Source organism: Hyperolius riggenbachi, chromosome 9 (genome assembly GCF_040937935.1).
Source record: "Hyperolius riggenbachi isolate aHypRig1 chromosome 9, aHypRig1.pri, whole genome shotgun sequence".
Classification (NCBI taxonomy): Eukaryota; Metazoa; Chordata; class Amphibia; order Anura; family Hyperoliidae; genus Hyperolius; species Hyperolius riggenbachi.
This window is the reverse complement of record NC_090654.1, coordinates 78,270,119-78,285,619: the sequence shown is the minus strand read 5'-3', so window position 1 is coordinate 78,285,619 and position 15,501 is coordinate 78,270,119. Positions and strand designations below refer to the sequence as shown.

The 15,501-nt window shown below is 44.5% G+C and overlaps 1 protein-coding gene and 1 long non-coding RNA gene across 3 annotated transcripts in view; one reads left to right on the top strand and one right to left on the bottom strand.

Annotated features, from left to right (window-relative positions):
* Positions 1-15,501, top strand: part of TPRA1 (transmembrane protein adipocyte associated 1) — a 79,700-nt gene that overhangs the window by 17,097 nt on the left and 47,102 nt on the right. For both annotated transcript variants that reach the window (XM_068251583.1, XM_068251584.1), the window contains one exon: positions 7,826-7,912. In XM_068251583.1, the coding sequence (XP_068107684.1) occupies positions 7,826-7,912 (87 nt within the window). The remainder of the gene's footprint in view (positions 1-7,825; positions 7,913-15,501) is intronic.
* The window catches only part of LOC137531642 (uncharacterized), a 61,621-nt gene that overhangs the window by 10,816 nt on the left and 35,304 nt on the right, over positions 1-15,501 (bottom strand). The window lies entirely within an intron of this gene.

The window sequence follows — 15,501 nt, the reverse complement described above, 5'->3', positions numbered from 1 at the left end:
GTACACACACACGTACACACACACACGTACACACACACACACACACACGTGTACACACACACACACACACACACACGTGTACACACACACACACACGTGTACACACACACACGTGTACACACACACACACGTGTATACACACACACACACACACACACACACACGTGTACACACACACACGTGTACACACACACACACGTGTACACACACACACACGTGTACACACACGTGTACACACACGTGTACACACACACGTGTACACACACACGTGTACACACACACACGTGTACACACACACACGTGTACACACACACACGTGTACACACACACACGTGTACACACACACACGTGTACACACACACACGTGTACACACACACACACGTGTACACACACACACACGTGTACACACACACACACGTGTACACACACACACACGTGTACACACACACACACGTGTACACACACACACACGTGTACACACGTACACACGTGTACACACACGTGTACACACACACACACACACACGTACACACACGTACACACACGTGTACACACACACACACGTACACACACGTGTACACACACACACACACGTACACACACGTACACACACACACACACACGTACACACACGTACACACACACACACACGTACACACACGTACACACACACACGTACACACACACACACGTACACACACACACACGTACACACACACACACGTACACACACACACGTATACACACACACACGTACACACACACACACACGTACACACACACACACGTACACACACACACGTACACACACACACGTACACACACACACGTACACACACACACGTACACACACACACGTACACACACACACGTACACACACACACGTACACACACACACGTACACACACACACGTACACACACACACGTACACACACACACACGTACACACACACACACGTACACACACACACACGTACACACACACACACGTACACACACACACACGTACACACACACACACGTACACACACACACACGTACACACACACACACGTACACACACACACACGTACACACACACACGTGTACACACACACGTACACACACACGTACACACACACACACACACACGTACACGTAAAATATCAGGCAGGGTAGTCCAGAGTTTGTGCTAGTTTGCCAGGGTTTCTGACTTTTATGTTGTAGGCCGGGGGCCCACTACTAGCAGTTTCACGATTTTTGGAAACCATTCTTGCTTTCCGAAGTCCTGCGATATTAAAATGCAGTTCCCGGAGCGATTGTGATTTGGCCCTGCAACCATTGATTGCAATTACCTCAAAAAATGTTGCATGCAGCTCTTTTCCATCATATTGCTGGTAATGGAACCACCCCCGTAGGATTCCACTGTTGCGGAGCTTTGCCGATCGCCTGTGATTGGAAAGCGCTGAAGGAAATGTGGTCCCCAGCCCTAATGTGTGGTCACAGTGGCCTACTTTTTTATGAATATAAGAATCCCTAGGCTTCTACTGAAGTAAAGAAAGTAGAATCTCTGATATCCCTGATCTTCTGTTGTTCCTGGCTTTTATCTGTGGGCAGCTAAACTGTACACTCGCTCTGGGTTCTTTAACGTCAGAGATGAACAAAATGTGTTGGATGATTTTCAGCCCCAATAAATGTACAAGGTTCTGTAATCATGCCTATATTCTTAGATAAAATATAGGGTGTTTTGCGATTTATGGGTAGTGGGAAGGAGGGAAGAGCAAAATCAAAATCATTTGTAGAATTGGTCTTTAACCAGTTCACCCCCAAGGGTTTTTACCCTAACGGACCAGAGCAATTTTCACCTTTCAGCGCTCCTCCCTTTCATTCACCAATAACTTTTTCACTACGTATCACAGCAAATTGATCAATACCTTGTTTTTATTGCCGCTAAATAGGCTTTTTGGAGGCGATATTTATTTTCAGTAATACCTTTTCTTTTTATGCATTTTAAAGGGAAAAACAAGGAAAAAAATGAAAAAATACACAATTTCTCCATTTTCATCCCCTATAGTTTTAAAATAAACACTGCTAATGTGCATAAAACACACACATTTTATCTGCCTATTTGTCCTGGTTGTCACAATATATAAATTATGTCCCTAGTGCAAAGTATGGTGACAATATATTATTTGGAAATAAAGGTGTATTTTTCCTATGTTGTGTTTTTTGTTTTCTCATTGCATACTACCAATGAATTCAAGCCCTTATTTGCAAATATAACAGTAGTTCACCCTCATAGCATATATATTTTAAAAGCTGAGTCCCTAAGGTAACTATTTATGCATTCGGTTTTCAATTCTGTCACTTTTGGTGTTTTTTACAAGTGTTTTATTTTGGTACAGAGTATATGGAAATAACAGTTTTATTGCTTCTCATTCAGTTTGCCAAAAAACAAAAATCAAATGACATATGCATAATCTCTCAAACACCCCAAATTATCTTCTCTTGCTTGTCACGGTTAAAATGATACCCTATACACATCATCAGATAGTGTTTTGGCCACATAATACACTGTTAATCATGAGCAGCGCCAATGTATTTTTCAAGGCCAATTTTTGCACCAGAAACAATACAGTCATACTTTCCTAGAAAAACCCCTGGTGTCTCAGAACATTTGATATAGGTCATAAATGATACCATTCTGAAAACTAGAGAACCAGACCTACCCAAATATACATATTTTGTAACATTTGCACTTTTGCGGTTTTGATGAAATTGCACCGTAACTTTGAAAATGTTTTTTTTTTACAGTTTTCTTTACTTTGGCATGAAAAAACAATTCAAATGACATATGCATGATCTCTCAAACACCCCAAATTATCTTCTCTTGCTTGTCACGGTTAAAATGATACCCTATACACATCATCAGATAATGTTTTGGCCACATAATACACTGTTAATCATGAGCAGCGCCAATGTATTTTTCAAGGCCATTTTTTGCACCAGAAACAATACAGTCATACTTTCCTAGAAAAACCCCTGGTGTCTCAGAACATTTGATATAGGTCATAAATGATACCATTCTGAAAACTAGAGAACCAGACCTACCCAAATATACATATTTTGTAACATTTGCACTTTTGCGGTTTTGATGAAATTGCACCGTAACTTTGAAAATGTTTTTTTTTTTACAGTTTTCTTTACTTTGGCATGAAAAAACAATTCAAATGACATATGCATGATCTCTCAAACACCCCAAATTCTCTTCTCTTGCTTGTCACGGTTAAAATGATACCCTATACACATCATCAGATAATGTTTTGGCCACATAATACACTGTTAATCATGAGCAGCGCCAATGTATTTTTCAAGGCCATTTTTTGCACCAGAAACAATACAGTCATACTTTCCTAGAAAAACCCCTGGTGTCTCAGAACATTTGATATAGGTCATAAATGATACCATTCTGAAAACTAGAGAACCAGACCTACCCAAATATACATATTTTGTAACATTTGCACTTGTACGGTTTTGCTGAAATTGCACCGCAACTTAGAAAATTGTATTTTTTGACAGTTTTTTTTACTTTGGTACACAACAACAATTCAAATGACATATGCATAATCTCTCAAACACCCCAAATTCTCTTCTCTTGCTTGTCACGGTTAAAATGATACCCTACACACATCATCAGATAGTGTTTTGGCCACATAATACACTGTTAATCATGAGCAGCGCCAATGTACTTTTTAAGGCCCTTTTTTACCAAATGCAACAATGTAATTCTTTCTTCTCAAAGCCCCAGGAGTGTAAGACCATTCAATAAAAGACACAAATGTTACCATTCTGAAAACTAGAGACTCAGGCCTACTCCGTTGCAAATAGAATAATTTAAGTGAGGCCTAAATCACTATACATAACATGAATGACAGATACATTGGAACTCACCATTGCAGGTCTAGCAGGATGGAGAAAGGCCAGAGGTCATACGCCAAGGCAAGCCAGTGGTCAGAAGATGGGGGGTGGTCTGCAGAGTAAAGTCCTGTGGCAAACACTCTCGCCTTGCAGCAGCAAGTCCAAATGGGAAAAAAACTATTTGCAGGTTGTAGGAGTCTTGGGTTTCCTCTAAGCTTCTGGGTTTCCTCCCACATCCCCAAAAAAGGTGGTAATGTTAACTAGTGGTAATTGTGAGCTCCTTTGAGGGACAGTAAGTGGCAAATAAAAGTAGAGAGGAAAAAGTCCAGTGAAAATTTAGGGTAATGAAGAAGGAAAAAAAAAAAAAAAAAAAAAAAAGTCTAATAGCTGCTGAGGGTATGGTATGCCTCAAAGCAGCCGGCAACGCAGAGTCCCGGCTGTGAGGGGCACTTTGGGCAGTGGTATCTGCTGTCTTTCCGCCTCTTGTGCTTGGTGCACACCCGGCATCGCTTCTGTGGCTTCGCCTTAATTGGGTTCGGGGGGATCAGGGCAGGAAAATGTTTTCCCCTTAGGCGAACTGCTCCATCCAGTTGCATTGGATTGAATTCCTCCATAAGGTGTACGCTTTCATTGATCAGCGATCTTAAAGCTTGTCGCATAAACGGGAGGTAGCTGTCACCGTGGCATTTCTTTTTATAAAGCACAAATGCGTTGTGCATGGCCATCTGCAGGAGGTAAAAAAAAACTTTTTTGTACCAGGCCCTCTTTTTTTTTTTTAAAAAGTAGTAGGAGAGCATTTGGTCCGCAAGATCCACCGCACCCATATTTTTTGTGTAGTCGACCAATGCCATTGGCTTCTCGATCCGCTCTCTGGAGGTTGTGACAGGAACCACTTCTTCATTATGAATTGAAGTCAGGACCATGACGTCTCTCTTGTCCCTGAATTTTATAGCCAGGAGCTCACCACTTCTGAGACTGTGTGTTTCCCCTTTCGATAATTTTTTATTAACCACCTGTGGTGGGAGGCCTTTGCGGTTTGGCCTCACTGTCCCACAGGCACCAGTCTCTGCAGAATATAAAAATTTGAAAAGGGGAATGCTGGTGTAGAAGTTATCCACGTACAAATGATAGCCTTGGTGGAGGAGTGGGTTGGCTAGTTCCACCACAATTTTCCCACTGGTTGGCATGTATGGTGGGCACCCAGCTGGTTGCAAATGGCTATCTTTGCCCTCATACAGGAAAAAAGAATAGGTGTAGCCAGTGCTGCTCTCACATAGTTTATAAAATTTTATCCCATACTTGGCAGCCTTACTTGGAATGTATTGTTTTATCCCTAATCTGCCATGGAAGGGTAGGAGGGATTCATCCACTGCAACCTCTCTCTCTGGGGTGTACACCTCGCTAAATTTTGTACTGAGGTGGGTGAGGATGGGCCTCAGCTTAAAAAGCTTGTCATGTCCAGGATCACCTTTGGGGACATTGTCCGAATTGTCGGCAAAGTGCAGGCACTTCATAAGAGCCTCATAGCGCTGCCTGCTCATGGAAGCTGGAAACAGGGGTGTTGCGTGCATAAAGTCCTTAGACCAGTACAGTCTTATTTCTGGCTGTTGGAGTATGCCCATGTGTAGTGTTAGGGCCAGAAACACCTTTAGCTCAGGTATGGTGGTGGGCTCCCATTTCTCAGCCAAATAGCAGGTGGGCTTCTGGGCAATATACTGCTGCGCAAACAAATTAGTTTGCTCCACAATGTGCTGCAGCAAATCATCACCCACAAAGAGCTGGAAGAAGTCAGCAGGCCCGAAGTTGTCAGTGGGCACTAATATTTCGCTTGCCCCTGTAAAAGGCGGGATGTTGGGTGCTACAAGGTTAGCGGGTGACCAGGTGCCCCGAATTATGTCCTCAGGTACCGGTGGGCGTACCTGCCTTTGCCTGGCTCCCCTTCGGCCTCTGCTGCTAGCTGCAGCAGTGCTACCCACTGAGCCCCCTGCGGTGGCATCTGAAGGGCCCTGGACAGTGGTTCCCCTCTGGCCTGTGCTGCTAGCTGCAGCTGTGCTACCCACCGAGCCCCCTGCGGTGGATTCTGAAGGGCCCTCACCAGTGGACTCATCATCCCTCCTGAAGCGGCGAGATGGCTGCCCAACGCTCTCTGAACTGTCAGAATCTGACTCAGAGCTGCTGCTCGTTGGGTGCCATTCGCTCCCTGAATCGTCCCCACTGCTGCTGCTCTGCTGGAGGAAGGCGGCTGCCTCCTCAACAGAATACAGTCTCCTCGCCATAGTAAGCAAAGGGGATAGATAGATAGATAGATAGATAGTTAGATAGATAGATAGATAGATGGATGGATGGATGGGAGGGAGGGAGGGAGGGAGGGATGGATGGATGGATGGATGGATGGGATGGATGGATGGGATGGATGGATGGGATGGATGGATGGGATGGATGGATGGGATAGACAGACAGATCGATCGATCAACCGAGCAATTGATCAATAACAGAAAGATTTTTTTTTTATTTTTTTTTTTATTTTTTTTTATGAAGATGAAAAAAAGGATATAGATAGAAAGAAAGTATAGATAGAAATATCAGAGAAAGGGTAAAAGAGGGGTGAAGAAGTACAGAAAAGTACTAAGAAGTACTAAAAAGTACTAAAATAAAACAGAAAATCAGTAAATGGCAAAGGAGGGGGAGGATAAGGGGTTAATAAAAAAGTATGGGGATAAAATTTTATTTAAAAATATAAAAATCCTACCACAATCACAGTCTTTCTCCCTCACAGCTCCTGTCACCTCTGAATGCTGATTGACAGCAGTCTGAGGTGACAGATGAGCTGGGAGGGAGAAAGCAACTTTGTTTACAGACACTACAGGACAGATCATTGTTACTGGCTTGTAACAATGATCTGCCTTGTTACTGGCACTTGATTGGCCCAGGGACCATGTGATTCCCTGGTCCAATCACCAAGCCGCGGGACCCGACGTGCGCGCGCAGCGGGAGCGCGCCCGCTCGCACACAGCAGCAGAGTTACAATGTAACTTATTAAAACGTCCTGTTGCCATTAATAGCGGCGAACATGACGTTTTAATGCGTTACATTGTCCCTAAATGGTTAAAAACCTTAGACATGCATCATGTGTTATTTTACACCAATTCCTAGATTTTAATGGCTTATGCAGCTGCCGCTTTGCATTAGGCTATGTTTCCTTTATACCAAGGCGAATCCGCAAAGAAAAAAACACACCTGCGGATTCGCATGCATGTGTGAATTCGCGTGCGTTTGCATGCATTTTTTCATGCGAATTTGCATGCATACACTTTTCTTTTTAATTTTTCTGTAGCTATTTATTACTGTTGACTTCCACAAACGTAAATGTGTATATGTTAACGCATATACGAAAATGCGAACGCGTAAATCACATGGAGAATTGTTACAGAGGCGGTCAGGTTTTTTTTCCCTTTCGGGGTGAATCGAATCTCACCTGTTATGGAAACGGGCCCATTGACTTGTGGGGTTATGCGAATCTGCATGCAGAAACTGCATGCGAGTTTGCGTTAGTGGAAACGGGCCCTTAAAGTCTTTCATGCAGTGGTGAGTCCTAGGCCGGTTACACACGATGCAATTTCCCATCCCATCGACTGGAATCGGACAACTATTTTTGTCATGTCCTATCTGCTCCTGTGGATTTATTTTCCTAAGCTCTTGTGGGAAAATCAATCCCATTATCAATCGAAATCATTTTGGACATGTACACATGATGCAACGTCCTGTCGGATTATTACATCATGTGTACCCAGCATTCGACTTGATGGGATGTTTGAAATTTGTAGGTAAAAGACAGGTCCTCTTTGGCTGCGTTAGACATTTACAGAGGATTCACTATTCAGTGTCTAGAGCTCACTATAACTAACCCTGTTCTTTCCTTCTGTAGGTTTTTGTTGTGGCTGTAGTAGGCATTGCTCGAGCCATTGTGTCCATGACCGTCAGTTCATCTAGTTATGCTGTGGTCACAGATAAGGTGAGCATCAGTCTGGAGATTTCCATTCAATTGAGGCAGTTTTGTTGATACATTTTCTTTTTGCAAGGGTTGCACTGCAAACACTTCCTGGTTTTCTTGGCAGGATATGGTAAGTGGGTCTTATAAATGACTTAAAAGTACATGTCAAAGGCAGCCCCACAAATGCATATAATATTTTTTTGTACTAAGAGGCTCTGGACTATAAGACGAACCTAGGTGTAGAGGCCAAAAATCAGGGAGAAACAAAAATACTAAACCTGGTGTGTCTATAGTGCAGGGGTGTCTTAGGGACCTAAATAGAAATGAAGGAGGCACTCAACTGGCGTATAAACTTGCGTTTATCAAATTAGTAGCAAACACGACATGTTTCGGGGTTTCCCCCTTCCTCAAGTGTACATGCAACCTCTCCAACACAGCACCTTATGAACATTCTTAGACCACACCCAAATTAACAAACCCTCCTCTTCGATCAGCTGATCAACTTCTGAATTAACCCCTCGGGGTAAGTCCAAGTTCATCATTTTGGGCACTACAATCCAATGTCTACCCATCTAAACATCTTGGGGAACATAAGTGTAAGCAACATTTAGGCTATGCCCGTTAACACACAAAATTTACTGAACATTCAATGCATAGACTCACTGCACCATCGATACAGATGTCCCTCCTCCACCACCCACCATAGCGATGACCATTCATCACAACCTGTAGGGGAGAAACACAATGACATTTACCTACAAGAAGCATTTCATACTAAACATTTCATTCATGCCTTTAGGCGCAATGGTGTCTAATTTCCTCATCCACCGTGCTTCTTTCTGTAACAGTAATCTGTCCCTGTCTCCTCCTCTTTTTGGCGGGGGTACATGGTCCAGCACCATCCACTTAAGCTGCGATACACCATGTCCACGGGCAAAAAAGTGTTTGCCCACCGGCGTATGGCTGCTCAATTCGGATGGTTTGAATCCACGAATGGAGCCTCTATGCTCCTGCACTCTGGTTTTGACGTCTCTTGTCGTCTTCCCCACGTACAGGAGCCCACACGGGCATTTAAGTGCATACACGACAAACGTGCTGTCGCAGGTATACATGGAATTAATTCTAATTCTTTCTCCTGTGTATGGGTGGCTGACATGATCCCCTTTGATGATCGCCCCACAGCAATTACAATTCATGCACGGGAAGGTACCCCTTTTCTTTGTGAGTTTATGCATCTCTACACATCGTTCTGCAAGATCTACCCTGCTGACTATGTTTCTAATGGTCCTCCCCCGTTTAAAAGAAAACAATGGTGCATTTTTAAATATCTCTCCATACACAGGATCCTGCTGTAGTATCGGCCAGTACCTGTTGACCACCTGTCTGACCACTTTCGACTGTTTACAGTAAGTCTGAACGAAGGGGATACGATCCGTTAAACCATCCCGCTCTGACTTACTTTGTAGCAACGATTCTCTTGGGACTTCTCCTATTTCGGCCCGTACCTTATCAAGCATGTTAGAATCATAACCTTTTGAACGGAATTTCTTTGTCAATTTCTCAGCCGCTGCTTGATAGCCTCCCTCTGTGGAAGCTATCCTTCTGGCCCTCAGATACTGTCCCTTAGGGATGGCTTTGATTACATTTCTGCTGTGGAAACTATCCACTCTGAGGAGATTGTTCCGGTCCGTAGGTTTCGTATACAGATCCGTCTGCAATCCCTCATCTGTAATCTTTATAGAGACATCCAAGTACTGGATCTCCTTCGCTGAGGACTCCATCGTAAATTTGATTGTGGCCGCAGCAGCGCAGACAACGCCGTAAGAACAAACCCAAACGGAGAAATCCGGCAAGCGGAAGCGGGGGCAGCACAGGAGGGTACAGTAGTGGATCAGCCTCGGAGTCAGTGGACCTGGATTTTCAGGAAGGATCGGCTCCAGTGGATACAGGCGGGCAAAGCGGCAGAGGAGGGGTAGGCGGAGGAGTGGATTCCACCAAGTCCCGCCGCAATCCGAGAGCCCCATTGCCGAGAGATCATTATCCAAGGAGGGACAGAGTGCCGAGGTAAGCACCCTTGTGGTAAACATCTCTGCTTATACCCTTACTGAAAGTGAGCAGCAAGTGCTTGATAAAGGTTTGGGGTTTATACCGGTATTTGACTTTGAGTTTTTTGACTGGGAAATTGAGTTCCACAGATTTGTGAGGAGTCTGCAGTTGAAGATGTGTTTCAGGGATTCTGTGGGCAGTATAGGGGTGACCCCCTTGCGTAAAAAGAGTACGTGGATGCCAGATATAATGACTCCTGCATTGCAGACGTTTAAAAGCTTAGTGTATACGGAAGTACAAAGGTTGTGGAAGATGCAGGAATATACAGTTAAAGAGAACCTGTCTTCCAAAGAAAAGCAAGCATTAAGATCATTAAAGAAAAATGAGTCCATCATTATCATTAAAGCGGATAAGGGGGGGGCCACAGTGGTGTTGGATAAACAGATGTATATTCAAGAGGCGCACAGACAGTTGCAGACCCCGGGCCACTATGAGAAATGCAGAAGTGATCCCACTTGGGTAATTAAAAGTAAGGTGGATCACATGGTGCAGGATGCCCTGTTGCTAGGATTGATTACGAAAAATACTGCAGAATTTTTGGAGGTTATTCACCCGCAGGTTCCACTATTGTACTTGTTACCCAAGATACACAAATGTCTGACTCTGCCCCCAGGCCGCCCTATCGTGTCAGCCGTTGGGTCAGTCCTTTACCCTTTGTCCAAGTTCGTGGATGTTTATTTGCAGGATTTGGTGAAGGGGATACCGACTTGTTTAAGGGACACCACGGATCTGTTACAAAGATTAAAAGAGGTGGACACCAGGAAATCAGGGTTGATCCTGGCTACCCTGGATGTACAAAGTTTGTTTACCTCTATCCCACATGAGGAGGGCATGAGGTACATAGAAGAGATGCTGCTTGAGACATCCATGGAGAATCGTTTGATATATTTTGTACTTGATTGCCTTGAGATGATATTGGTTAATAATTACTTTAAGTTTGGTAACGATTTCTATCTGCAGAGACAGGGCACTAGTATGGGGTCCCCTGTGGCCCCGTCATTTGCTAATCTGTTTATGTACAAATTGGAGCAATGTATGTTTTTGAAGAACGAGAAGTATTGTCACAATATTGCGGGGTACTATCGATTTGTGGATGACATCCTGATTTTGTGGCAGGGAGAGTTGGAGGAGCTACAATTGATGGTGGAGGATGCCAATGTGGCACATTCCACAATCAAATTTACGATGGAGTCCTCAGCGAAGGAGATCCAGTACTTGGATGTCTCTATAAAGATTACAGATGAGGGATTGCAGACGGATCTGTATACGAAACCTACGGACCGGAACAATCTCCTCAGAGTGGATAGTTTCCACAGCAGAAATGTAATCAAAGCCATCCCTAAGGGACAGTATCTGAGGGCCAGAAGGATAGCTTCCACAGAGGGAGGCTATCAAGCAGCGGCTGAGAAATTGACAAAGAAATTCCGTTCAAAAGGTTATGATTCTAACATGCTTGATAAGGTACGGGCCGAAATAGGAGAAGTCCCAAGAGAATCGTTGCTACAAAGTAAGTCAGAGCGGGATGGTTTAACGGATCGTATCCCCTTCGTTCAGACTTACTGTAAACAGTCGAAAGTGGTCAGACAGGTGGTCAACAGGTACTGGCCGATACTACAGCAGGATCCTGTGTATGGAGAGATATTTAAAAATGCACCATTGTTTTCTTTTAAACGGGGGAGGACCATTAGAAACATAGTCAGCAGGGTAGATCTTGCAGAACGATGTGTAGAGATGCATAAACTCACAAAGAAAAGGGGTACCTTCCCGTGCATGAATTGTAATTGCTGTGGGGCGATCATCAAAGGGGATCATGTCAGCCACCCATACACAGGAGAAAGAATTAGAATTAATTCCATGTATACCTGCGACAGCACGTTTGTCGTGTATGCACTTAAATGCCCGTGTGGGCTCCTGTACGTGGGGAAGACGACAAGAGACGTCAAAACCAGAGTGCAGGAGCATAGAGGCTCCATTCGTGGATTCAAACCATCCGAATTGAGCAGCCATACGCCGGTGGGCAAACACTTTTTTGCCCGTGGACATGGTGTATCGCAGCTTAAGTGGATGGTGCTGGACCATGTACCCCCGCCAAAAAGAGGAGGAGACAGGGACAGATTACTGTTACAGAAAGAAGCACGGTGGATGAGGAAATTAGACACCATTGCGCCTAAAGGCATGAATGAAATGTTTAGTATGAAATGCTTCTTGTAGGTAAATGTCATTGTGTTTCTCCCCTACAGGTTGTGATGAATGGTCATCGCTATGGTGGGTGGTGGAGGAGGGACATCTGTATCGATGGTGCAGTGAGTCTATGCATTGAATGTTCAGTAAATTTTGTGTGTTAACGGGCATAGCCTAAATGTTGCTTACACTTATGTTCCCCAAGATGTTTAGATGGGTAGACATTGGATTGTAGTGCCCAAAATGATGAACTTGGACTTACCCCGAGGGGTTAATTCAGAAGTTGATCAGCTGATCGAAGAGGAGGGTTTGTTAATTTGGGTGTGGTCTAAGAATGTTCATAAGGTGCTGTGTTGGAGAGGTTGCATGTACACTTGAGGAAGGGGGAAACCCCGAAACATGTCGTGTTTGCTACTAATTTGATAAACGCAAGTTTATACGCCAGTTGAGTGCCTCCTTCATTTCTATTTGTATCTGCTGTGGCGGAGTGGTGATCCGCAGAGGGATTGTGCACCGGCAGCCCAGGTGACACACCTGGAGTTGAAACCAAGCTCAGCAACCCCCTTATTTGCTGTGTCTTAGGGACCTATTCCCCCTAACCTGTCTCTAAGCTACTCTGCCCAGCTACACTGCACTAACCCCTCCTGGCCCACCAGCTAAGCTACACAACACTGCAATACACACTATATAACAGTATACTACCACTTTATAACACTACACAAACCATGAGCTAACACTATGCTTCACTACACTGACATTTCCATATTGCACCTTATCCTGCCACGACGCTCCTTTCCCCCTCATGTAGGCAGGCATCTCTTCTCTTCTTGCTGCAGCCAGCGAGACACAGCAGCCGCCTCAGCTCCTTCATGCTAATTGCGCCCACTGCCGCGCTCCTCTTCCCCTCCTTCGGTGGTCTTCAGCAGGGATGCTCTCTCCGGATGAATTCCGAATGGATTTCATTCGGAATTCATCCTGATAATTAGAGCACCTGAGCGGGTGGGTGAGGGAGGGTTAAACTTACCCAAGCCGCCGTCTTCTTTAACCCGTCCCACGCTGCGTTACAGGCCGTGTCAAGTCATTACCATGCTTCCTCCTTCAACCCAGGAGGAAGCAGTGGTAGTCACGTGACGCGCCGTGTGGCAGATTAAAGAATATGGCTGCCTGGGTAAGTTTAACCCTCCCTCACCCACCCGCTCAGGTGCTCTAATTATCAGGATGAGTTCCGAATGAAATCCATTTGTAATTCATCCGGTGAGCATCCCTGGTCTTCAGTTCAGTCAACAGGCTCCTCTCTTCATCCTCTTGCAGCTGCCTCAGCTTCTCCGTGTCCTTCATCCTTCCTGCTGCTACTACGCTCAACTTGCCCTCTCTGATGGTCTTCAATTAAAGGGGAACTGAAGTGAGAGTGATATGGTGGCTGCCATATTTATCTCCTTTTAAACAATACCAGTTGCCTGGCTTTCCTGCTGACCTATTTTGATATAATGATGTCTGAATCACACCAGAAACAAGCATGCAGCTGTTCAGGGGTTATGGCTGAAAGTATTAGAGGTAGAGGATCAGAAGGATAGCCAGACAGCTGGTATTGCTTAAAATTAAATATGGCAGCCTCCACATCTCTCTCACTTCAGTTGCCCTTTAAACAGACTCCTCTCCCTGCAGCCAGCAGGACTCTGCAGCCGCCTCAGCTTCTCTGGCACCTCCACCCTCTGGGGCCTCTGTTTATCCATGCTTTCATCTTCTGTTGCAAAGTGGTTGTTATTGTACCACAACGGCGCTTCGCACGTCAAGCATGACCACGTTAGCTGCTGTGATTAGTTACAAGCACTTTGTGACAGAAGACGGATGTGTGGAGCCAGAGAAGCAGAGGCGGCCGCAGTGTCCTGCTGGCTGCAAAGAGAGGAGCCTGTTTAATTGAAGACCACTGGAGAGGCTAAGTGAAGTGCGGCGGTGGCAGAAAGCATGGAGGACCCAGAGAAACTGAGGTGGCCTCGAGAGGAAGAGAAGAGTAGCCTGTTGACTGAACTGAAGACCACTGGAGAGGGGGAAGAGGGGCGCGGCGGCAGGAAGCATGGAGGACCTGGAATAGCTGAGGTGACCACAGGAGAGAAAGGTGCCTGTTTACTTAAAGATGACCGGAGCAAGGGGGAGAGGAGCGTGGTGCTGGATGGGTAATTGCTCCCTGCGCACTCTGCAACTATTTACGGTATCATCGGTGCCCATTCTCAATTGAAACTTCTTTCCTAGTCCCTAAACGTAGCACACACACCCACCTAATACCTAAAGGCCCATGCACACATTCAACAAATGTGCGCAACCAACTCCACAACATGACCAACACTGCAACAAACTGTTGACAAAAGTATTTTCAGCACACCGACCAACTGAACGAGCAACTCATTTAACTACTGTGTGACTTGGCTGCATTCCAATGTTGTCCCAACAACCTTTGTAAACGTGGTCAAATGCACGATATCAACCCAACAGTCTTGTGAGTCAATCCGTGGGTTGTTTCTGCAACACATACACACAATTGATTATCTGCCAACAGACCAAAGTCTGACGACAATCAGGGGGTTTGGTTAAGCCTACTGTAATAATGCTTAAATCAATTGTGCATCTGGAGCACGAGTCAGAGCAATTTTGGATACCTGAAGTAGGGAATAAAGTGCTCCGACTCCCAATAAATTTGAACTGTAGCTAAAAGAGAAAATATGATAATGTTCTATATCTGAGATAATAGTCACCATGAATAACATTTATATACAGTAATAGCAGGGCTTAGTCGACAAAAATAAACTTTTGAAATAAACCAATCAAAAAACAAGTTAATTGTGCTGCAGTTACCGTATTTTTAATATCAGATATACAGTACCTATCTGATTGTGACTATTTGTGTACAAAGGAACCTTTTATATATAACATCTCTGCTGTAAGAATAAGGGCCGGTTTACACTTGCTTAAAAAAAGTACCCATTTGTGATGTTTAAGCTCCGCTTAAACGTAGGATGAGGATCCTATGTTAAAAAGGAACTCCAGTAAAAATGTAATAGTGCTTAATTTTACAATAATTATGTATAAATGATTTAGTCAGTGTTTGCCCATTGTGAAATCTTTCCTCTTCCTGATTTACATTCTGACATTTATCACATGGTGACATTTATACTGCTGGCAGGTGATGTCGGTGGAAGGAGATGCTGCTAGGTTTTTTGGCAGTTGGAAACAGCTGTTATTTCCCACAATGCAACAAGGCTCCTACAGTGATGTCAAAACCATGGTCCTGACATCACACTGTGGAAGGGGTTTCACCACAATATCAG